Raw genomic sequence first — 24,536 nt, 5'->3', positions numbered from 1 at the left:
TTTATACGATTTTTTTTTTTTTTAAATGTAAATACTTTTTTTTCATTGAAAAAAATCCAAATATTTGGATAAATTAAAAAAAAAAGAAAATATTCATGCGTCCCCTGTGTTGAAGAAAAAAAAAAAATTTTTTTTCTTTTTCAGTTATTAAAATTATCAATTTTTTTTTTTCCACCACACCGAATCGTGACAAACCATTCATTTCGCACTGTTTTTTTTTTTTTTTTTTTCTCTCTCCTTTTATTTTGTTTTTAAGCCCTTTGTTTGTGTACGTTGTGTTGATTTGGTTGTTCTCTCTCTTTTTTTTTTTGGTTTTGTTGTTGCGTTGGTGTTGTGTGTGAAGCCGGCGCCCGAACAGCAGAGGTTAGACGATGCCATTGGTTTCCTTCGCGACCACGCCGAGGTGAGGATCGCCGATTCATTTTGTTTTCTTCTACCCCATTTTATATAAATATTATAAATAATCTAAATATAACAAAACTTTTCTTTTCATTTTCTTCTTTAATTTATTCATTTTCGCCGCACGTTGAACGACAATAATAAATTATAAATAATAATAATAATAATAACGATAATAAAAAATAACAATAAAAAATGACAAAAAAATAATAATAATAATAATAAAATAATAATAAAATTATATTAATAAAAAAATAATAAAGGAAACAATAAAAAATAATAAAAAAATAATAAAATAAGTATAATAATAATAATTAATAATAAAATAACAATAACAATAGTAGCAGTTACAGAGAACGCATGAATATTCGCCTGTGGTAAAGAAAAACCTTTTTTTTATGTTTTGTTTGATTGAAAAAAATTGAAATTCTTTGTATTCGAAAAATGCATTTTAATGGAAAATTTTCCATGAAAAAAAAATTTAATCTATGCTAATAATTTCAATTTTTTTTTCTACGTTACTACAAAATTTCAGTTATTTAGGAAAAAATTTTTTTTTAATTAACATGGAATTATTTTTAAAGTTTAAAATTTTAACCTAATAACTATATACTTTTATAGTATTGCAGGCTTCGAAGTGACACATTTTTTTTTACTTTTTTGATACTTTTTTTTCGATAAGGCTACTTTTTTAACTACTAATTTTGTCCAAAAGCCATTAAATGCTACTTTTTCAAAAAAAAATAATTTAAAAAATGACAACAATTCAAGAATTTTAAATTTTAGCGAATTTTTTTGATTCCTAAAATCTCGCCAAGTTGATGATTTATTATATTTGCCGCGTAAAATATTGCTTTATATAATTATTTTTTTAAACGAATTTTCATTTTTCAAAATAGCATTTAACATAATTTCTTTTTAAAACGACCTTTTATTCAATAGAATTTTTAAATTGGCAAATTTTTTTAACAGAATTTTTATTTTACAAAATTTCTCTTTACCCAACTGTATTTTTTTTTAAATAATTCTAATTTAACCGAAATTCAGACAATAATTGAATTTTAGATTATTTTGAATTGAAAAATGTTTTATTTGAATTTTTAAATAATTGAATTGAAATTATTAATTTAGCAAAGAATTTTAGATAAAAATTTTAAAAGTAATTGAATTTTTTCGAGATTTTTAATTAAAATTATTGTTTTAAAATACTAAATACTTTATATAAGATTCCGATTCCAAATTCTAAGATTTAAAAATTCGAATTAGTTAAAATTCTACTGAATGAGAATTCTAAGAAATTAAAAATAGATTAAATTATAATTCTGTCAAATAAAAATTCGATAATTTGAAAATTCCGTTGAGTAAACATTCGTTTCAAAAAAAAAAAAATTCTCTATTAAATGCTATTTTGTAAAATAAAAATTTATGTGAAAAATAATTTTTATGGAATAATCATACTGTTGTGCCAAAAACAAAAAACTTAATCGAAATTTAACAATAGATAATTTTTTTTTAAAAATAATTAGAAGAAAAATGTTAATTTCATTCCTAAGAATTTTTCATTCAATTTTTTTAGATAAGAAAAATATTTACACTTTAATGTCAATAGAAAACTAATTTTTCTTTTTTTTTTTTGAAAGATGCCACTTTTTTGATACTTTTTTTTCAATTAAAATTTTGAAAACCCTTTTGCAATACAAATAAAAGAATTGTTATTTTTTTTTTTCTATATAAATATTTCAACATAGTCGTTAAACGTGCAAAACCTTTCATTCTCTCTCTCTCTTTCTTTCTTTTTTTCTCTCTGTCTTTAATACTAACGGTGAAGGGAATTAATTAAATATATAACATTTTTGACTTAAGAATTTCGACAGCTTTAAAAAAAAAAATAGAGAAAAAAAAATGAAATTATAAAATAAAAAAAAAGTAATGCATGAATTTTCTTTTTGAATTTTGTCACGCACCATAAAAAAAAAAAAAAAAGTGTACAAATCGTGCGAGATTTTACAGCAAATTGTTATAATAGAGGTCTTTCTTTCTCGTAAAAGTGTCTCTTAAAAGCAATTTTTCTTTTGTTATTATTATTATTTTTTTTTTAATGTTCAAAAAAAAAAAAAGAAATACTGTCCACGATATTAATGTGTTAGCACATAACTGATGTGTAATCGAGTCGGTTTTTCGGTATTCTGTTGGTACAGGGAACGCGGATGGAGGAACGACTGGACGATGCCATAAACGTTCTCAGGAATCACGCCGAGAGTCAAATTGCACTTCACCTCGCACCCGTTGGTCCACATGGTTCCTTATATTCCCACACGTCACCGCAGCAACTCGATCACCTGGTAAGTTTTTTTTTTCTTCTATTTATTTTTTCGTAATCAAAAATTTTTATGTCAATGAAAATAAGTATTTAAGTGAAATCAAAATCAACGATATTTTAAAATGAAAATAAATTCGAAATTCAAAAAAATGTCAACATTTCTCTGATCAAAAAATTAAAATTTTTTTTGTAGAATAATAATAATGATAATATTAATTTGGTTTAGAGTATAAATTTTTTTTTTTTTTTGCGATAATTAGACGTAGATTTAATATTAATATTGAATTTTTTTTTAGACGAGTCCACATCCGACGGTGACAGTAGCGCAAACGGCGGGTTCTTATCCAGGTCTTGCACCAACGCCCGACACCGATGGTTCTATAAAAATTGAGAGGCTATCCGGCACGAATACCAGTAAGTTTCAAATTCGATGTACTATATTCAATCAACGAAAATAACTTCTCATCTATATAAATTTTTATTAAGATTACCAAAAAGAATAAACAAAAATAGATTTTTTTTCAAAATTAACAGCCAAATAATGTCTTTAGTTAACAGAAAAAAAGTGATAGTGAAACATAATAAATTGCGAAGATTTCTTTATATAATTATACGAGAGAGAGATTTTGCAGCTCGTGAATAGGATTTTATTTTATTTATTTTTTTCTTTTTTTGGTTAGTCACGAAGCCGTGAAAAGACTCTATACGGTAATTTTGCGCAATTACCATCAGGAAATAAGCCGAGTCAGTGCATCTCCTTATAAATTTTTTTTTTTTTGAAAGACAGTGTATTACCGCAATTGTAAATCGCATTCGTCTCACCTTCAAGGATAGAAAATGAATTCTAAACTAAAACACAAATGGAAAAAAACCTCGCAGTCGATCCTATGGACGTTCCATATTGCTATCGAAGGGGAGTTAAAGAAAAAGAAAAAGAAAAAAAATTAGAATCCCAAGAAACTGAGAAAATCGTTTCTATTTTCTGAAATTGTAAAATGCCCAAGGTCTTGGATTCAATAAGAGCCTTGATTCACTTATCATGATGCTACATTTTCTCATCGTACATATATTTATATATAGAAAATATAGTAATTCTAGTTTTGTCTGCTTTTTTATTTCAATCATAAAAATTGAATTAATCAATTTTTAATTTTTAATTTTACAAAAGGTTCTAAACAATTTTTTAATACTCTTACAAATACTTGAAACAATACAAAAAAATTTCTTGAAAATTGAATGTGACACAAATTTTTCTGAAATTCAGTTATTGTCTAAATTTTACAAAAAAAATATTCAGCAATTTAAAATAACGAAAATTTTGATTAAAAATCTCCTGAAATTCAATTGTTTTTTAAACAATTGTAACTGGAAATATTTAGAAAAATTTTAATTAAATTTCTTCTTGAATTAATTATTTCTGATTACTTTAAATCAAAGTCTTCAAAAATTCCATTAATAAACACATTTCTCAATTAAATGTTTTTTTTTTTAAATTTAATTATCTTCTGAAATTTGTAAAAAATCTTCCTCTATTCGAAATTTACCAAAAAATTTTTTTTGTATATCTCCTGAAATTTTAATTATTTCTTAAAAACTTATCTCTTCAAAATTCAATTACTTCGAAAATTTTTATCTAAAATTCTTCGCTAAATTAATTATTTCAATAATTTTAATTTAATTTTTCAAAAATTCAAATTTTTTTTCATTAAAAATTCTTTAAAATTTAATTACTGTTTAAAAATTTCTGAATAATTTTCAGCATAATTCAAATTTACAACAATTTCAATTAATAAATAAATTTTTTTCAATAATATTTTAAACAATTGAAAATTCATTCATTGAAAATTTAATTATTTTAAAAAACATTTGCCAAAATTCTGAATTCGAATAATTTATACAATGACTTGGAATTTTTTTCTTCTTTTAAAGTAACATTAAATTATTATTTTTCAAAATTTGTCCTATTAAATTGAAATCTTAAAAATTTGTCATAGTTTAATTCTGAAGTTTAAAAAAAAAATTGATGGAATTGTTCATGTGAAACATTCTTGTTATAAAAATTAGAAAAAAATAATTTCTAATAATTAATGTTAATAATAATAAAATATTTATTAACTAATAAAATTTATGAAAAATAAAAAATATCGACTTTTTCGATTTTTGTTTTAATGAAAATCAACTAAAACAACTTCTTTCTCTTTCTAAAGTCAATCTGAGGCTTGAATTAGAAAAATTGGAATTCTTTTTTTTTTTAAGGGAAAATTAATTCTAAAATTTAATTTAAATAAATTAGAAATTTCAGTTTTTTTTTTGAAAAATATGAATAAAATCAAGTTTTTTATATTTTACAAGACGGTTTTCGGTTTGAAAAAATAAAGAATTACTTTTTTTGAAGAAAAAAATTAGTTTAGAAGTAATTTTCATTCTGTGAAAAATTAATTTTAAAATTTGTTTAAAAATATAAAAAGCATTTATTTATTAAATATATCCAATTTACATTTTTCAATTATCTTAAACTATTTTTCAATTAAAATTTTTATGAAATTTAATAATTGTTTATAATTTAAAAAAAAATTAGTAAATAAAATTACCAAAAATTTTTTATTCAAAATCACTTTTTAAATTTAATTATTTGCAAAAATTTTAATTACTTTTTATTAATTTTTATAATATTCTTCAAAAATTCAATTATCCAAAAGCATTTTTTTAATTTAAAACTTTTGAAATTCAATTTTTTTCATATGATTTATATAATAAATTCTTCATAAATAGAAATCTCCAAAAATTGATCTAATTATAATTATTGTTTGAAATTTAATACAATCTTTTGAAATTCAATTATTTCCAAAAATTGCAATTTTAACTCTTTCAAAATTATTATTCTGTAAAAAAAAAAATTGTTATTTAAAAATCTATAAAACTTGATTAAGTATTGTCTGAAATTTTTTTGACCATCATAAACTAAAAACAAAGGACAAAATTTTTAATTCAAATAAATTGCTTAAAAATCAGACTTGAAAAAAATTATAAAAAAATCGATTCTGAAATATTCGAAATAAATTTTCTTGATACATTATATTTTTATAGAATTTATCTCGAATTAATAAAATAAATTTAATATCTAATAACATTTAATTATTTAATGAAAAAATATTTATTAACCAATTAAATTTTATTAAAATAGAAAAAAATCAACATTTTTTGGAATATCATTTTTTTTTATTCATCATACTGTAAAGCCAGTTTATAAAAATCAATATATTTTTTTTTTTTTAATTTTGAAGAAAATTTAAACAAAATAGTATTTAGTCGGAAAATAATAAAATAAAAATAATAAAAGCGAGTTAAAATTCTAAATTTAATATAAAAGAGAAATAAAGAAAGAGAGAGAGAGAGAGAGAAAATTTGTAGAAATTCTTTGACAATGGCTTGTTGTTTATTAATCTACAAACACGCTCGGGAGTAAAAGTCTACAATAGATATAGCAATAAGAACAAGTAAAACGCGCGTTATTGTTCCTTGCGGCAGCTCACTCTCATATATACCTATGTGTCCCATTTATGGTTTGCGGACTCTTTACAAGAGTGACTCCCGCAAGTTCCGTTTTGTTCGCCTCCATTTCACAAAATACTTATATATATACCGTTTCTCAATATACACATATATATGAGGCGTTCCATGCCAAACCAACTTTTTCTCGACTTTTTGATCAGGCTCAATTTTTTTTTTTTTAACCATTTTGTCCCCCTCCAAAAAAGAGTCATGATTCTTTTTTCAAATTTTTTCCTGAATTTTTCAAAATTAGAGATATTTTAACGAAATATATTTAAAGAATTGAAAAAATTTTTAAAAACTTTCGAAAAATATTGAAAAAATTGTTTTCTTATGAGCTGGGAATAGGCTTAAAATTTTTGTAAAAGGAAATAGTTTTTTTTTTTTGAAAAAAATATAAACATAAAATAAGATTATGTAACCTTTAAATTAGAAAAAATTTTAATTTTATAATTTTTTCCATAAAATTTTTGAAAAGTTGAATTAACACACATGTTGAAAAAAAATTTTTTAAATTTCATTTTTAAGGAAGTTATGAGATGGAACGCCCCATGTATATATATATAATGACAATGGCCGCTGCTGTGGCCACTTAAAGCTTATCCACTGACTTGGAAAGAAGTATAAATACATACGAGCGATATATAGAGAGAATGTACAATTTTCCATGAGTTCGATCTCTTTCTCTCTCTCTTTTTTTTTCTCTTTCCATATAACTTTAGTTAAGCTAAACTAAATGTCAGTGTATGTGTCTTTTAGATAAAAATACGCTTTTCTCTATTCCGTATAAAACATAGGTACATAGATATCTCAAGAGTGTGTTGACCATCTATGGACATTGGCATCCGGAGCGTTTCGCCATTACCGCTGTTCTTCGTGGGGTGTCTCTCTCTCTCTCTCTCCCTCCGCAAACGCGTGAATTCTCAAAAGCCTTCTTATCCCTCTCCCAAGTGTCCTCCACTTCGCTTTTGTTATCTATTAAAGGCTCTTTACCTTTTACAGCCATTACGATCAAGGGGGAAGTTCACCATAAAATTGAAACATCAAGTCTCGTGAATTTTCTTTATTTCAAAATATTTATAGCATTCAGTTTCAAAATTTATAAACAGTATTTAATTATTCATGAATAATACCTAAAATTTGAATTTTTATTCCAATTTTCTTTTAGCCGAATTTTTATTTGTTCAAATTATTTTTTTTTTCATCGAACTTCCATTTGACTGTTTTTTTTTTTTTTATTAGAATAAATTTTTATATAAACGAAAAATCACTTCAAAGATTATTTTTCGCAATAAATGACAGTCTTTAAGGGCGAAAAAATACAAATTTAGAAAAAAACGCAGTTATTACGGAATGTCCCAAAAAAAAATTCCAAAAAACGGTTATAAATTCGTAAAACATTAACGAATTCTTATGAAATTTGAAAACGATGTTCTTTGCGATAGATAACATTTTTTTATTGCAGAAAGGTAAAAATTTAGAAAAAAAACGAATAATTATTACGGAATGACCCCAAAAAAAATCCAAAAACCGGTTGTAACTTCTAAAGAAATTAACGAATCGTAATGAAATTTGGTAATTATGTTCCTTGCAACGAATGGTATTCTTTAAGGGCGAAAAAATACAAATTTAGAAAAAAAGTGCATAATTATTACGGAATGTCCCAAAAAAAAATTCCAAAAAATGGTTATAAATTCGAAAAACATTAACGGATTCTTATAAAACTTGAAAACCATATTTTTTGCGATAGATAATATTTTTTTATTGCAAAAAAGTAAAAATTTAGAAAAAAAAACCGAATAATTATTACGGAATGACCCAAAAAAAAAAATTCCAAAAAACAGTTATAACTTCCAAACAAATTACCAGATCATTATGAAACTTGAAAATAATTTTCTTTGCAATGAATTACATTCTATGAAGGCGAAAAAAATACAAATTTAGAAAAAAACGCATAATTATTATGGAATGTCCCAAAAAAAATTCCAAAAAATGGTTATAAATTCGAAAAACATTAACGAATTCTTATGAAATTTGAAAACGATGTTTTTTGCGATAGATAACATTTTTTTATTACAGGAAGGTAAAAATTTAGAAAAAAAAACAAATAATTATTACGGAATGACCCCAAAAAAAATCCAAAAAACGGTTGTAACTTCTAAAGAAATTAACGAATCGTAATGAAACTTGGTAATTATGTTCTTTGCAACGAATGACATTCTTTAAGGGCGCAAAAATACAAATTTAGAAAAAAAGTGCATAATTATTACGGAATGTCCCCAAAAAAAAATCCAAAAAACGGTTATAATTTCTAAAAACATTAACGGATTCTTATGAAATTTGAAAACGATGTTCTTTGCGATAGATAATATTTTTTTATTGCAGGAAGGTAAAAATTCAGGAAAAAAACGAATAATTATTACGGAATGACCCCAAAAAAAATCCAAAAAACGGTTGTAACTTCTAAAGAAATTAACGAATCGTAATGAAACTTGGTAATTATGTTCTTTGCAACGAATGACATTCTTTAAGGGCGCAAAAATACAAATTTAGAAAAAAAGTGCATAATTATTACGGAATGTCCCCAAAAAAAAATCCAAAAAACGGTTATAATTTCTAAAAACATTAACGGATTCTTATGAAATTTGAAAACGATGTTCTTTGCGATAGATAATATTTTTTTATTGCAGGAAGGTAAAAATTCAGGAAAAAAACGAATAATTATTACGGAATGACCCCAAAAAAAATCCAAAAAACGGTTGTAACTTCTAAAGAAATTAACGAATCGTAATGAAACTTGGTAATTATGTTCTTTGCAATGAATGACATTCTTTAAAAATCGAATAATACAAATTTAGAAAAAAAACCGAATAATTATTACGGAATGTCCCCCCAAAAAAAATCCAAAAATCCGTTATTACTTCAAAAAACATTAACCGATTTTTATAAAACTTGAAAACCATGTTCTTTGCGATAGTTAACATTTTTTTATTGCAAAAAAGTAAAAATTTAGAAAAAAAAACCGAATAATTATTACGGAATGACCCAAAAAAAAAATTCCAAAAAACAGTTATAACTTCCAAACAAATTACCAGATCATTATGAAACTTGAAAATAATTTTCTTTGCAATGAATTACATTCTATGAAGGCGAAAAAAATACAAATTTAGAAAAAAACGCATAATTATTATGGAATGTCCCAAAAAAAATTCCAAAAAATGGTTATAAATTCGAAAAACATTAACGAATTCTTATGAAATTTGAAAACGATGTTTTTTGCGATAGATAACATTTTTTTATTACAGGAAGGTAAAAATTTAGAAAAAAAAACAAATAATTATTACGGAATGACCCCAAAAAAAATCCAAAAAACGGTTGTAACTTCTAAAGAAATTAACGAATCGTAATGAAACTTGGTAATTATGTTCTTTGCAACGAATGACATTCTTTAAGGGCGCAAAAATACAAATTTAGAAAAAAAGTGCATAATTATTACGGAATGTCCCCAAAAAAAAATCCAAAAAACGGTTATAATTTCTAAAAACATTAACGGATTCTTATGAAATTTGAAAACGATGTTCTTTGCGATAGATAATATTTTTTTATTGCAGGAAGGTAAAAATTCAGGAAAAAAACGAATAATTATTACGGAATGACCCCAAAAAAAATCCAAAAAACGGTTGTAACTTCTAAAGAAATTAACGAATCGTAATGAAACTTGGTAATTATGTTCTTTGCAATGAATGACATTCTTTAAAAATCGAATAATACAAATTTAGAAAAAAAAACCGAATAATTATTACGGAATGTCCCCCCAAAAAAAATCCAAAAATCCGTTATTACTTCAAAAAACATTAACCGATTTTTATAAAACTTGAAAACCATGTTCTTTGCGATAGATAACATTTTTTTATTTGCATAAATTGTAAAAAAAAAAATTAAAAAAGAAAAACGTACAATTATTACGGAATGACTCAAAAAAAAAAATTCCAAAAAACCGTTATAACTTCCAAACAAATTACCAGATCATTATGAAACTTGAAAATAATTTTCTTTGCAATGAATTACATTCTTTAAAGGCGAAAAAAATACAAATTTATAAGAAAATAGTTTATTATTATTATTATTATTATTATTATTATTATTATTACTAAATGTTCTCGAAGAAATCGAAAAAAAATTACAACATCTAAACAAATTAACAGAATCACTTATAAAAAAAACTTCTCTTAAATAATAATTCGAAGAAATAAAAAATTAAGCTAAATGAAAATTCAATGAAATTCTATTAAATAAAAATTTTTTTAATTAAATTAAAATCTGGAAATTTAATTTTAGGCATAATTCATGCATCTCTTTTTTCATTTCAAAAGCAAAAAATAATCTGTGCTAAATCTATAAAAAGAGGAGAAAAAAAAAATTGTATTTGCAAGTTCCATAAATCGAAATTGAAAGGAAAAAAAAAGAGGGGAAGAAAAGAAGAAATAAATTTCTTAGTTAATGATCTTTAAAATGGAATAAATCTCAACTAAGAACTGATAAAAAAAAGCCATTTAGAATCGATGTGAGATTTTCTGGATTTACCTCGTGCGAGTGGCGCCATCTGCCTTGACCTGAAAACAATCACCTTCGCGCTTGTTCCGGTTATCCATTAGTCGCGTTACTTCTTACTATATAGATAACGATCCACTATCATCATCATCCATGCCTTGTAAATTTAACGTCATCATTTTTTTTTTTTTAAATTTTTAATTTTAATTCTATTTTATTGATTTTTTTTTTTTGTTCTTTTTTTCCCTTTGATTTTTTGCAACGGATATAAAAAAATAAAAATCGTATCGTATCTAAAAATCGTATTAGAATTCTCATTTTATGGAATTTTAATTGTCATAATTGCTTTTGAGACGAATTTTTATTTGTTCGAATTAATATTTTGCAGAATTTTCATTAAAACGAATTTTCTATATTTACAAAATTTTTATCTAACCAAAAATCCACTTCACAGAATTTTTATTTTTTCGAATTTTTATTTGTCATAATTTTTATTAGCTTGAATTTTCATTTAATAAAATAGGCATTTTAAAGAATTTTTATTCGGTGGAATTTCATTGCATAGAATTTTCATTTTATTTTTTCAGATGAATTTTCATTTGTTCGAATTATTAACAAATTATTATTAACAAAGTATTATTAACAAAGTTTTAAACAGTAATTGAATTTTACAGAATTTTTAATTAAAAAATGTTTTATTTAATTGAATTTTTGAATAATTGGATTGAAATTAATTAATTTAGCAAAGAATTTTTTAGATACAAATTTAAGAAATAATTGAATTTTAAAAGAGTTCGAGTTAATTTTTTTTAGAAATAATTGAATTTTTAGAGATTTTTAATTAAAATTCTTGTTTTAAAATACTAAATACTTTATATAAGCTTCCGATTTCAAATTCGAATTAATTAAAATTCTACTGAATGAGAATTCTAAGAAATTAAAAATAGATTAAATTATAATTCTTTTCAAAGAAACAGTTGGGTAAAGAGAAATTTTGTAAAAAATAAAAATTCTGTCAAATAAAATTCTGATTGATTCATTTTAAAAAAATCGCGCCAAAAATCGATTGTTTGTTCGGTCATTTGCAATTTCGGACAAATGAGAAAATTCTATCAATTAGAAATTCTCTGATTTTTCGGTTAAATAAAAATTCTCTAGTATGGAAAAATCGGTTAATATGAAAATTATATGAAATAATAATTCGAAGAAATGAAAAATTCATCTGAAAGAATAAAATGAAAATTCTATGCAAATTAAATTCTATCGAATAAAAAATGCTTTAAAATGCCTATTTTTTTAAATGAAAAGCTAATAAAATTTATGATAAATAAAAATTCGAAAAAATAAAAATTCTGTGAAGTGGATTTTCGGTTATTTAAAAATTCTGTAAATAAAAAAAAAATCGGTTTGATGAAAATTCTGTAAAATATACTAATTTGTAAAAATAAAAATTCGGCTCAAAAAATAATTATATGACAAATAAAATTCCATAAAATGAAAATTCTAACGATTTTTTTTTAGAAAATATTCAATGCGTCCCGATTTTTCTATGATAATGTCCATTCTCCATTGATCCATATTCTATTCGAGAACGTCATCGAAGACAATCACATTTTTTCTCATGCGCAAACAGAGAGAGAGAGAGAGAGAAATCATCACAAATCTCCCAGGTGTTCTTCAGAGGGTGATCCATACACAATGAAGAAAGAAGGCAAATGCCCGATAAGGGAATATTAGATAAATCACTGTACAACATTTGCAAACGATATCGTCATGACACTTGCGCGCTGTTGATAGTCGATTTTACCTTCTTATTATTATGCAAGGTTACATTTAATGTAAATAATAGAAACGAAAGGATTTCATCATTTTCTCGCTAAGTGAATTCACAGTATCAGAGCGTGAAAAAATGTTTCAAATCGCAAATGAAGGTTTTCCTTTGATTTCGTGACTTTCTGTCGAAATATTATGTTTCTATATATATGTTTATAAAAAAAAAAAAACAATGATAAATTGTCCAGCTTTTAAGGCATTTCAATATATTGAGCAAGAAAAATAAATTTATTCATTTCCTTGAATAATAGCTTTTAATTTTCAACAAAAAAAAAAATCAATGATTAACATTTTTTATTTTATTTTAAAGAATTTTTTTTATTTTCAATAAATTTAATTAGTTGATAAATATTTTTTTATTTTTAACAATTTATTATTGGAAATAAAATAATTATTCCTTAATAAGAAAGGATCCTTAATTCACAGATATAAATTTTCAACAATTTTTCTTTTTAAACCACCGAATTAAACTGAGACAATTTTTCAAGATTTCAATTCAGTTTCAAAACAAATTTTCAAGTTACATTAAAACAAGAGAAAATTTTTCACATTATTCAAATTCAAAATTTCGGTAATTATTTTAAATAATAATTAAATTTTCCAAGAATTTCATTAAAATATTATTGTAGAAAAATGATTTTTAATGAAAATTTGTCAAATTATTGAATTTCAGATGATTTTTAATTAAAATTTTAAAAATAATTGAATTTTGAAAGAGTAAATAGAAATATAATAAAATTATTAAATTTAAATTATTCAATAATTTCAATTTTAGATAGAAAAATTTAGAAATAATTTTATTTAGAAGAGTTTGAGTTAAAATTTTGAAAAATAATAATTAAATTTTTAGGAGATTATTAATTGAAACTATCATCTTAAATTGCGGTGCAAAATTTTTTGAAAAACTTTAGACTTTAAATTTTAATGAAATTTCAATTGAAAACTGTTTTTTAATCATGTAATTTTCAAAGAATTTGTTTTAAATTATTGAAAATTGATTTCGCAAACAATTCGAATTAATATATATTTTTTGAATAATTCAATTTTAAAAAATAAAAAAAAAAAATCGTGCGATCCGAGGCCTATTGAAATATTTTCATAAGGGTCAGGAAAAAAAAAAATTTCAAATTTTAACTGGGAAATCAGGAAAAAAGAAAATAAATTTTTTCCCTCTCAACCTTGAAAAATTCTATCAAAATAACAAATTCATAAAAAATAATAATTCAAACAAAAAATGAAAATTTAATGAATTGAATATTCTAAAAAAATATTCCAGAAAAAAAAAATTGAAATATAGATGAGAAGTTTTTTTTTTATTTTTCATTTTTTTTTTTTTAAATAAGTGTTAACAATTGCGTTATTGAATGTGTCATATTAATGAAAAGTAGAATATATTTCCTTAGAAAAAAGAAAAGAGCCGGCAGACAGTAGTGGCGTTGAAACAAAACCCTCGAGCAGTGAATTGTCAACTGGAATTATTGGCGGAGCGACAGTAAATTCCACATCCCAAGGAAAAGGAACAAAAAGATCACGAAGATAGTAAGTATCTTTATAATTTAATTCTCATTCATTTTAATGACATTGAATGATGCAAAAATATATTCTTTAAAAAAAGAAAGAAAAAAAAACAATACTTCTTCCATAAACAGTAATCGCCGTAAAGAAAAATAAATTCAATTTAAATATTTGAAATAAAATTATAAAAAAAAATCAGAAATTTATTTTTCTGTAAAAATTATAAAAATTTCAGTTATATTATTATTTTGCCTTTAAAAAAAATGTATATATGTAAAATTTTAATATTAGATTAATATTGTATTCGAAAATCTAAGAAATTAGTAAAGATTTATTAATTAGTTATTATTAAATTAATATTTAAAATAAAAACAAAAAAAAATATTTTTTTTTTGTAATTTTTTATGGCGATTACGTGATTTATGTGACAATGACAATTTAAACTAACCTTCTATTTGTTTGAATAATCGTTGTTCGAGCGCCGATGAAGATTGTGATGATACTGACAACAAAGCGGTACGCGAAAAAGAGCGCCGCCAAGCCAACAACGTTCGCGAAAGGTTAGTGAACACACGCAATGCGCACTTTTTAATGCATTTTTTATATTAAAAAAAAAAAAAAAAAAAAAAAAAAAAAAAAAAATCCTTCAAATCTCCTAAAATCCTGTTTTTATAAAACACAAATAAAATTCTCTGATATTTTTAAATTTTCCAATTTTTTTTTTTTTTTTTTTTTTTAATTGAAAAAAAAAATTTATTTATATTTTCTAGATTTAAAATTATTTTGTAAATTTTCTTTTTAATTATTTATATACATAAACGGGCCTTGGCAAGAAAAATAAAAAATGGCCCCTTTTTAAAAAATTTTTATTTCATTAAAAATTAATTTTTTTTTTCGAATTTCTTGTGAAAAATGTCAAAGAAAATGAGCTTTTTTTAAAAAAAAATTCCTCTTTCCTCTCGAGAAAAGTATATTTATACATTAATGAATCCTTGGTGAAATCCAAAAAAAAAAAAAAAAATATCCATCCGAGACCTGTTGCACTTTCAAGGCCCGTATTCAAACGTCAATATTAAAATGTCGCTGGTTATTTGACAAAGTTGAGATAAATAACGATCATGCGGCGTTTCTTATCCTTCTGAATCAGAATCATTTTAATGTGGCTGGGAATTGGTCATTAAGGCATGCTTTTCTTTTCTAGTTAGAAATCCTCCCCCCCTCTCTCTTTTTTTTATTATTACTTTTACTTTTTCTCTCTTTTATTCTTCTTTTTTTCTTGTCTCTCTTTCTTCTTCTGCATCAATACTTTTTGTATTTTTTTAAAATAAATTTATTCTATTTCATCTTCATTTTGTAATTTATTATAATTTTCTTTTGAGCACGTTCTTCGAAAGAAAAAATTCTTTGAAGAAAAAAGAATTGTTTCAAAAATTTTCCAAAATATTCTGAGCAATTATTTTTTTTGCAAATAAAAAAAAAAACAGTATTTCTTTTGGGAATTTATAAAGTTTAAAAAAATTAGAAAATTAGAAAATTTTTATTTAATTATGAAAATAAAATTAAATTAAAAAAAAAGTTTAAATTTCAATGTGAGAATGATGATTTAAAATTTTTAGAAAACTTTAAATTAAATATTGACGTTTTCTATCGGTTGCGAAAAATGTTGAAAATATTTTTTTTTTTTTTTTTTTGGCACATGGATGAAAAAGGGGGAATTTTTTCAAAATTTGAAGAAAATCTTTTTTAAAAATATATTTTATTTTTTTTTATTTGTTACCAAAAAATTTGAGAAAGATTTATTTTTTAAATAGAAATAAGAAAAGAGGTTTTTTTAAAAGGATATTTCTTTAAAATTTAAATAAAAATAATCTCTTGGAATTTTTTTTAAGACATTTAAAAAATAGAAAAAAAGAAAAATTTCTTCAAAATAAATAAATAAATAAAAATTTAAAGATAAATTCGCTTCTTTTCAAGAACAATAAAGCGGAGAACGAATTAAAAATTTTTTTTTAAATATTTTTTCAAATCTTTTTCTTTTACTTTTTTAAAAAAATTATTTCATTTTCTTTTCTCTTTTTTTTTCTTATTCTAATTTTTTTTCACAATTTTATAAAGAAAATTTTCATCTATTCTAATAATCTTCTTTCAGAATTTTTTTTTCGAATTTTTTCTTGAAAATATTATTTATCATTTTTACAGATATAATTTTATATATTTGCATAATAAATCAATTTTTTTCTGAATACTTTAGTTTTTAAAAATACTTTTTTTTTTAAGTAAAAAAAAAACATACTTTATTTTTTAAAAAATACTTTTAATTTTTTTCGTGTTTTTTTTTTAATTTAATTTTTTTTCACTTCAATATTTGTTTGAAGTTTCATTTCTTGTTTGCAGAATCCTGACTTTCCTTTTTTTTTTTTTTGCAAAAATTATTTTAAAAAATAAAAAAAAAAAAAAAACAAAAAGAGATTTGAATTTGAATTCTGGATTTTTATTTTCACTTTTGTTTCCTGAGAATACGGGCCTTTGTCATTGTTGTTATATACATAAAAAAATGAAAAAAATATATTTTTTTTCTCGAAACTGAAAATCGTGCGTGTGTTCACTTTTAGAATTTTAGTGATTTCGAAAACTTCAAAATCGCTCAAATCAACGATTCAATATAATCAGTTTTATGAGATTTTTCATTATTATTATTATTATCATTATTATTATTATTACTATTATTATTACTATTACTATTATTGTTATTATTGTTGAACCACTCGTTTATATAAAATTTTTTGCACTTTTATTTATTGCCTTTTTCTTTTTTGATGATATAATTAAAAATCAATTTCATGAATTCGAAAAGTAATAAAATTTTTCTAACTTTCTATATTAAAAAATTTCCTTTTTTTTTGAGGATTAAAAAACTTTCAAAGGAAAAATAAAAGTAAAATTGAAAATAATTAAAGAGTAAAAATAATAATTTTCTTTTGAAATTATAATTTGAAATGTAAAAAAAAAAATTTTAATTTATTAATAAATATATACAAAAGAAAATATTTTTAAAAAAATTAAAAAACAAATATATGTCATGAAAATGGACATTTTTTTTTTTTTTTTTTCTAAAAAAGAGCAAATTTTTTTTTTTCCTAAAATCGATAAAAATATTTTTGTTTAACGAAGTGGTTCGAGAGTTTAGTTTAGAAAAATGATTATGTGTTTTTTTGTAATCCGGTGATTAATCGAGTATTGTTATTGCGCAAATATTGTTCAAGCGCCGAAGATGAAGACGATGATCCTGATATGAAGGCCCAGAGGGAAAAAGAAAGGCGACAGACAAATAATGCTAGGGAAAGGTAAGGATTCAATTAGAAAGGTCCGCAAAAAAAAAAAAAAAAAATTATCGAGCGTGAATAGTCTTTTTTTTTTTTTAAATAATTTTCTTCTATTTTGCGTAAAGATTCGTTGGCCCGTATTCTGCAAATTAAAAAAGAAAATAATAATTTACGAATAGCAGATGATTAAAAGAATTAGAAAAAAAAAAATACAGAATTCATGTTCTTTCTCTTTTAGATTTTAAACCTCGTTTTATTCTATAATTTTATTTTATCTCTCTTTTATCTCTCTTCTCTCTTTTTTTCAATTCTTTCTATTTTTTTTTTTTTTTTTTTTTGGTAAACTTTTCCCTTTTTAAGAATTTTTTCCCTGTGTAATATAAACTGAATAATATAGAAAAAATGATTTTTTTAAAAAAACATTTACGATTTAATTTTTAAGAAAAATATTTATTCTACTTCATTAATTTTCTATATTATTAAAATTTTTAACAAACAAATTTTGTTTCTATTTTGTTAAATTATCTTATTAATTTATATTATTATTTTAGGAATTTTATTTTCTTCATGAAGTTAAAATATTTTCAATTATTTTTTTCTTGTGAAAAGAATTTTGAGTAATTTTTTCCAGTTAGTATTTGGAATTTTTTTTTTTTTTTTTATTTCTATTTAATTTCTATTTTATATTTTATTTAGAAAATTGGAATTTTCAATTTAATTGAAAATTATTTAAAAGTTAAATAAAAAAAATTTATGTTTTTGTAAGGAGCTCTTTAGCTCGTATTTCGTTAAATAAATAATTTTTTTTTTTTTTTTTTGAAAATAGAGAATAATATTTTTTTTAATTTTCAACAGGATACGTATTAGGGATATAAATGAAGCATTAAAGGAGCTCGGCAGGATGTGTATGACGCACCTGAAGACGGATAAACCTCAAACCAAACTAGGAATTCTCAACATGGCAGTTGAAGTCATTATGACATTAGAGCAACAAGTCAGAGGTAAAAAATTTTATTCGTTATTAAAAATATTCAGGCTTTCACAGTGTTTCCTCTATTCGACTATTTTTCCTATATTTTAAAAAAAAATTTAAAAACTCATTTCCCCTATTTTATGTTGAAACTCGAATAATGGAATATTTCATAAAAATCCAAATTTGAACCAAAAAATTACAAGCTTTGGATTGTACGACTTTTTCAACTTTTTCCGAATTTTTTTTTTTTGTAAATACGACTTTTTTCGATTTATTTTAATAAGATGCTACTTTTTGGACTTTTTTTTATACATTTTTTTACAAAATTTTTAAACAAAATACAGATTTTCTTTCATTTAATTATTTAACAAATTTTTAACAAAAATTCTTCTCTAAATTAATTTTTTTAAAAAAATAATTTTAATGAAATTCTTTACGAGTTCAATTATTTTAAAGTATTCTTCAATTAAAAATTTCATGAAATTCAATAATTGTGAAAATTAAAAAAAAATCATCAAATAAAGTTCTAAAAATTTGCAATTCAAAGTCACTTAAAATTCAACTATTTTCAAAAATTTCAATTTAAAACCTTCTAAATTTTAATTATTTCTATAATTTTCCATCTAAAACTTTCTAAAAAAAAAATTATTTTAACTATAATTTTTCTGAAATTCAATTACTTTTAATGATATTTATATTCTTCGAAATTTCAATTCTGTAATTCATTATTCAATTATTTTAAAAAAAAATTGAATTTAATAATCACTAAAATGAAATTTGAAATTTGAAATTGATTAAATTAGACTTCAAAAATTTTTTAAATGAAACTTTAAGAATTTTTTTTTAAATTTGTCCTACTTAATTAAAATATTGAAAATTTATTCGATATAAATTTTCTTAATTATATTTTTATAGAATTATTCTCGAATTAATAAAATGAATGTAATATCTAAGAACATTAGGTATTTAAAGTAAAATATTTATTAATCAATTAAATTTAATTTAAAAAAATAATCGACTTTTTCGATTTTATTTTAGAATGTAAATCAACTAAAAACCACTTTTTCGTGCCTTAAAGTCGATCCGAGGTCTGAGCAATTTAAATTAACGAAAATTTTGATTAAAAATCTCCTGAAATCACAATTGTTTTCAACAATTGTAACTGTAACTATTTTAAAATTTAATAACTTTTTCAAATTTTTTACTTAAATTTTTTGTAAAATTAATTATTTCTGATAACTTTAATCAAAGTCTTCAAAAATTCCATTAATAAACACAATTTTTCAATTAAAAATTTTTTTTAAATTCAATTATCTTCCAAATTCGATTAATTCCAAAATTTGTATTTAAAAAAATTCTTCGCTAAATTAATTATTTCAATAATTTTAATTCAATTTTCTCTACAAAAATTCAAATTTTTTTTATTAAAAATTCTTTAAAATTCAATTATTGTTGAAAATTTTGTGAATAATTTTCAGCATTCAAATTTACAACAATTTCAATTAATAAATAAATTTTTTTCAATAAATATTTTCATTAATTTCTTTGAAAATTTAATTATTTAAAACATTTGCCAAAAATTCTGAATTCGAATAATTTGTACAATGACTTGGAATTTTTTTCTTCTTTTAAAGTTACATTTAGATTTTATTCTATTTTTCCCCTTTTTTCAAATAAAATTTCCTATTTTCTCCCCCCCCCCCCCTTTTTTTTTTCTAGCAAATTTTATGCTGTGAATCCTGAAGTATGCAATGTTTAGAAATTTTTTTTTTTATTTCATGAAGTTAAATTCTTTTTATATTTATCTATAAAATTTGCATTAAAAAAAAAATTTTTTAAACAAAATAATTTGTCAAGACCACTGAAAAACTTTTTGCAAAATATTCTTAGTATTTTCAGGTATGTAAAAGTAAAAAAAAGTTAAAGAAAATTGTACTCAAAGTTAAAAAAAAAAAAAAATTGGTTGTTTATAAAAAAAATCTTTTTTTATTTTTTATTCAAAAATTTATTTTCTTGTTAACATATTTCGAAAGTCGATGAAACTTTTTTTCATTTGGAAAAAAATACTTAAATTCAGTACATTTTTTGGTGTTAGATGTAATTGAAATTAGGTCTACTTTTTTAAAAAAAAACCTTGTTAAACCCAGATTTTTAAAAATTCATAATTTGAAAATTTTGTCGCACTTATAAAAATATGTAAAAAATATTTTTACCACTTTTTTCTGCAAAGAAAAAAAAATGTTATTTTATTGTACAAAAAATAATATTTATATTATTTTTGTATTATATTATGTATATTTATATATGTTTTTTTTAGTAATATAATAAAAATAGTATGAAAATAGTTATATAATATAATTAAATAGTAAATAAATATTTTTTTTTTCTGTGAAAATAATCGTCAATTTATTATTTGATTGCTTTGCAGAACGAAATCTTAATCCAAAGGCAGCGTGCTTAAAAAGGAGAGAAGAAGAAAAAGCGGAAGATGGACCGAAATTGGCGGGACATCTGGCAGCGCATATAGGTCATCCACATCCACATCCGCATCCACATTCTCAAGCTCCCTTTCCTGCGATGCCGGTTAGTATATACTTATATATATATTTCTTTTTCTTCCTTTTTTTTTTTTCTTATATTAATTTCATTGATGGAAAAAAAATAATAGAATTTTTTTTTTACCTTAATTTTACCGTCTAGAACTTTATTTCAATTTATTTTCTCTTTTTTTTCGTTTTGTTTTTATATCTTGCATTAACTTTTTTTTTTTCCTTAATTCTCGGAAAATTTTTTCTTTATTCATGTATTTTTTTTTAAGAGACGAAGGTTTTTTTTAATAATAAATAGTAAATGAGAATTTAATGCAAGATTATCAATAAAAATTGTTATTAATTCATTTTAAAATTTCCCGCCTAAAATTTGGCGATTTTCAATTTCGGACAATTTGAATAAATAAAAATTGTGGCAAATGAAAGTTTCGTTGAAATAAGAATTTTGACATTTTTAAACATTCGACTCAGTGAAAATTTTGTCTTATTAAGTGTGGGGAAATAAGGAATATTTTTTGAAAAAGAAAAAAAAATTTTTTTTCCTTTAAATGTAGCCGAAGAACTCTGAAAATATTGTCAAATGTTTTTTCTCATCATTGATGGATGAAGAAAAATTAATTGAAAATTTATTTTATTTCAGGGTCCGCCACCTTCTCTTCAGCACAATTCGTCGCAACCACAGTAGCAGCGGCTCGTTAGTGGCGTTATTCTGTGTTAAAGTCGTGTGCGTCAGGTCCAGTTTGCAGCCTGTACAGAACTCTCGACGTGGCTAGAGTTTAAAGAAAAATCTCTTTTTTTTTTAAAAAAAAAAACTCCTGCCTTCTTCTCGGTGAAAAACAAAAAAAAAAAAATTTTTTTTTTTTTGAACGATGAGGAATTATTTGCATTATATATAAAATATAAACGGCAAGGAGAATGCATATAGATATATATATATACAGATTAAAAAAAAAATATATATATATATGTGAGTATACATATGTAAAGCATAGCAAAAAAAAAAAAGGACTTACTCTTTCCCTTAAAAGAAAAAAAAATAAAATAAAAGCCACCGCGGCCAAATGATAGAAAAAAAAAAACTAATTCTTGTACATTGAGTTAAAAAAATATCAGTTTTGTGATGTGTCGGTGGTTTCATTTTTAAAACCCTTTCTTCATATTGTGTTTCGGCAAAAAGCGCGAGAGTATGCGTGCGAGAGAGAAAGAGACAAAATGGCGAAAAAAAAATAAGAGAGAAAATGTCATTTAAAAAAAAAAAAAAATTATAATAATTACTGTAAATTTCGTGGAATGTTGAATCTCGCGTGATTACCGAACCGGCATCAAATGACAATAAATAAGTATTATTCGTAAAAAAAAAAATCGAAATTCACGACACGTTTCCTGTTTCTTTTTTTGTTTTTCATTTCAAACATATCAAAAAAAAATTATAATAAATATTTTCTTTAGCGACGGGACATTTTTTTTTTATTTTGCAAATATTTTGTAATTCCTAACAAATTAAACATTTTTTTTTTCTATATTATCGATAATATTTCGATAAAATTTTTTCAAATTTTATACTGATACTAATATTATCAGTATTATCATATTTTTCGATACTTGCATATTTTTTTTTTCCGTGAATAATTTTTGCAAATATAAAAAAAAAATATTAATTTTTTTCCAAAAAAAAAACGAATTTGTGCAATTATCTAGAAAAAAAATTTCGATATTATTACCATTAAAATTAGAGAAATTATTTTTCCAACATATCGACGTCCCATGGTTAAAGAAAATCGAATTTCATTTGGAGATTTGTGCGTTTTTCCAGACAGGAAATCCTCGTGAATAAAAAACAAAAAAAAAAAAAAATGATGATGATGATAGGGAGGGAGAGAGGAAGAGTGCAAGAGAGTAAAAAAAAAAAAAATAATTAAAATTAGAGAGTGGCAATTTAAAAAGAAAAAAACTTGCAAGTGCAAAGGGAGAGAAAGAAAGAGAATCGTCTCTCTTTTGGCGAACAAGCGAAAGACGCGCACGATTGTAATAATAATAATTATAAAGAATAATATTGTAATGTGCAAAAATCGAAACAAAAAAAAAAAAAAAAGAAAAATTCCTCGAGGCAAATCGCGTGTTCACAAAACTCGAGGATTCGACACACGACAAAGACGAAGATAATTTTTTGCGGTAAATATAGTTTGTAAAACAGAAGCATATTAATTAGTCGACTCGTAGATAATGAACGGTTGATAAAAAAAAAAAAAAAAAAAAAAAGAAAAAATGAATTATACATACGGAAAAATAATAATAATACTGTACTGCTAATTTGTAAAAGTGCAGTGGCTTCAAATTATTTTTATAAATAGTGCGAGAGACTAAAAATATGGTTCCTCTTTCGAAGATAAAAAAAAAAAATAATAGCGCAACTCATTTTTTCACTTTTTACTCTCACTTTTTTTTTTCTTTCTTCATTTTTTTTTTCTTTAATATTCTTATAATATTAATATTAATAATATTAATATAATATAATAATATTATCATTTTTATTATTATTATTATTATTATTCTTTACTCGAAACAATTCAACATTATTTTCTTACGATTCTCGAATACACTTAACTTTTGATTATTTTTTTCTCTCACTTAAAAAAAAAAAAAACGAAAATTTCGAGCGTGAACTGATTTCGAAATTTTATTATTGACTCTCGAAATTTTTTTTTTTTTATCAATTTTTGGTAAATATAAAAGTATGTAAACAGAATTTTAGAAATAAATTTCTAAAAATAATAATTTGTTTCTCTTTTTTTTTGAAAAAGGGGAAAAGGGTAAAACAAAATTAGATTATTTTTTTTCTTTTTTTTTATGAATTTTTAGTTTTTTACAAAGTGAACGAATTTGGATTTAAAAAAAAAAATAAAAAAATAGTTTCATAGAAAAATTAGAAATTAAATAATACAAAAAAAATGAAAACTTATTTTTATTATTTCAACGATTTGACTAGAAGTAATTTTTAGAAAAAAAAATTTATTACAATGGTTTAAAAAAAAAATAGAATGAAATTCTTTTTTTTAAATAAAGACTAAAATTTTCGATTTTTAAGAAAAATAATTTTTTTTTATTAAATTTGCAATTTTGTTTAATTTATTAAAAAAAATTTTTTTAAAATCGACTAATTTTTCAATATTAATTTTTTGTTTCTTTTCGAACTTTTGCGATTTTAAATCGAATATAACCATTTTAATGTAAAAACAAAGGAATATTTTTTTTTTTTACAAATTGAAAACTATTTTTTCTGAAAAGGGAAAAAATGTTTAGATAAACAAAAATGTTAGAAAAAAAATTTTTATTTTATTACTTCGAGAGTCGACAATAATTTAACTCTTTGAAATTGTTCACGCTTTACAATTTTATTGTAGTTGATTAATTAAATTATTACATTTTTATTATCCTATTTCAATGTAATTATATTTAAAAAAATATATTTGATATATTAAATATTAAATATTAAATATATATATATATGAAAGCGCAAAAAT

At 22.4% G+C, this 24,536-nt stretch overlaps 1 protein-coding gene across 19 annotated transcripts in view; it reads left to right on the top strand.

Annotated features, from left to right (window-relative positions):
- LOC127285747 (transcription factor 12) overlaps positions 1–23,113 on the top strand; it is a 295,386-nt gene extending 272,273 nt beyond the window's left edge. For 6 of the 19 annotated variants that reach the window (XM_051311899.1, XM_051311895.1, XM_051311910.1 and 3 more), the window contains 9 exons: positions 344–403; positions 2,589–2,741; positions 3,016–3,133; positions 14,044–14,194; positions 14,641–14,730; positions 17,428–17,514; positions 18,349–18,494; positions 20,895–21,049; positions 21,656–23,113. In XM_051311899.1, coding sequence (XP_051167856.1) covers positions 344–403; positions 2,589–2,741; positions 3,016–3,133; positions 14,044–14,194; positions 14,641–14,730; positions 17,428–17,514; positions 18,349–18,494; positions 20,895–21,049; positions 21,656–21,700 — 1,005 coding nt within the window. In that variant the 3' untranslated portion in view covers positions 21,701–23,113. The remainder of the gene's footprint in view (positions 1–343; positions 404–2,588; positions 2,742–3,015; positions 3,134–14,043; positions 14,195–14,640; positions 14,731–17,427; positions 17,515–18,348; positions 18,495–20,894; positions 21,050–21,655) is intronic. The other 13 variants (XM_051311915.1, XM_051311902.1, XM_051311904.1 and 10 more) reach the window with 11 other exon arrangements.
- Positions 23,114–24,536: the final 1,423 nt, after the last annotated feature.

This window comes from Leptopilina boulardi, unplaced genomic scaffold (genome assembly GCF_019393585.1).
Source record: "Leptopilina boulardi isolate dan_hultmark-lab unplaced genomic scaffold, ZJU_Lbou_2.1 LbouV2_341, whole genome shotgun sequence".
NCBI lineage: Eukaryota > Metazoa > Arthropoda > Insecta > Hymenoptera > Figitidae > Leptopilina > Leptopilina boulardi.
This window is presented reverse-complemented; position numbering and strand designations above follow the sequence as displayed.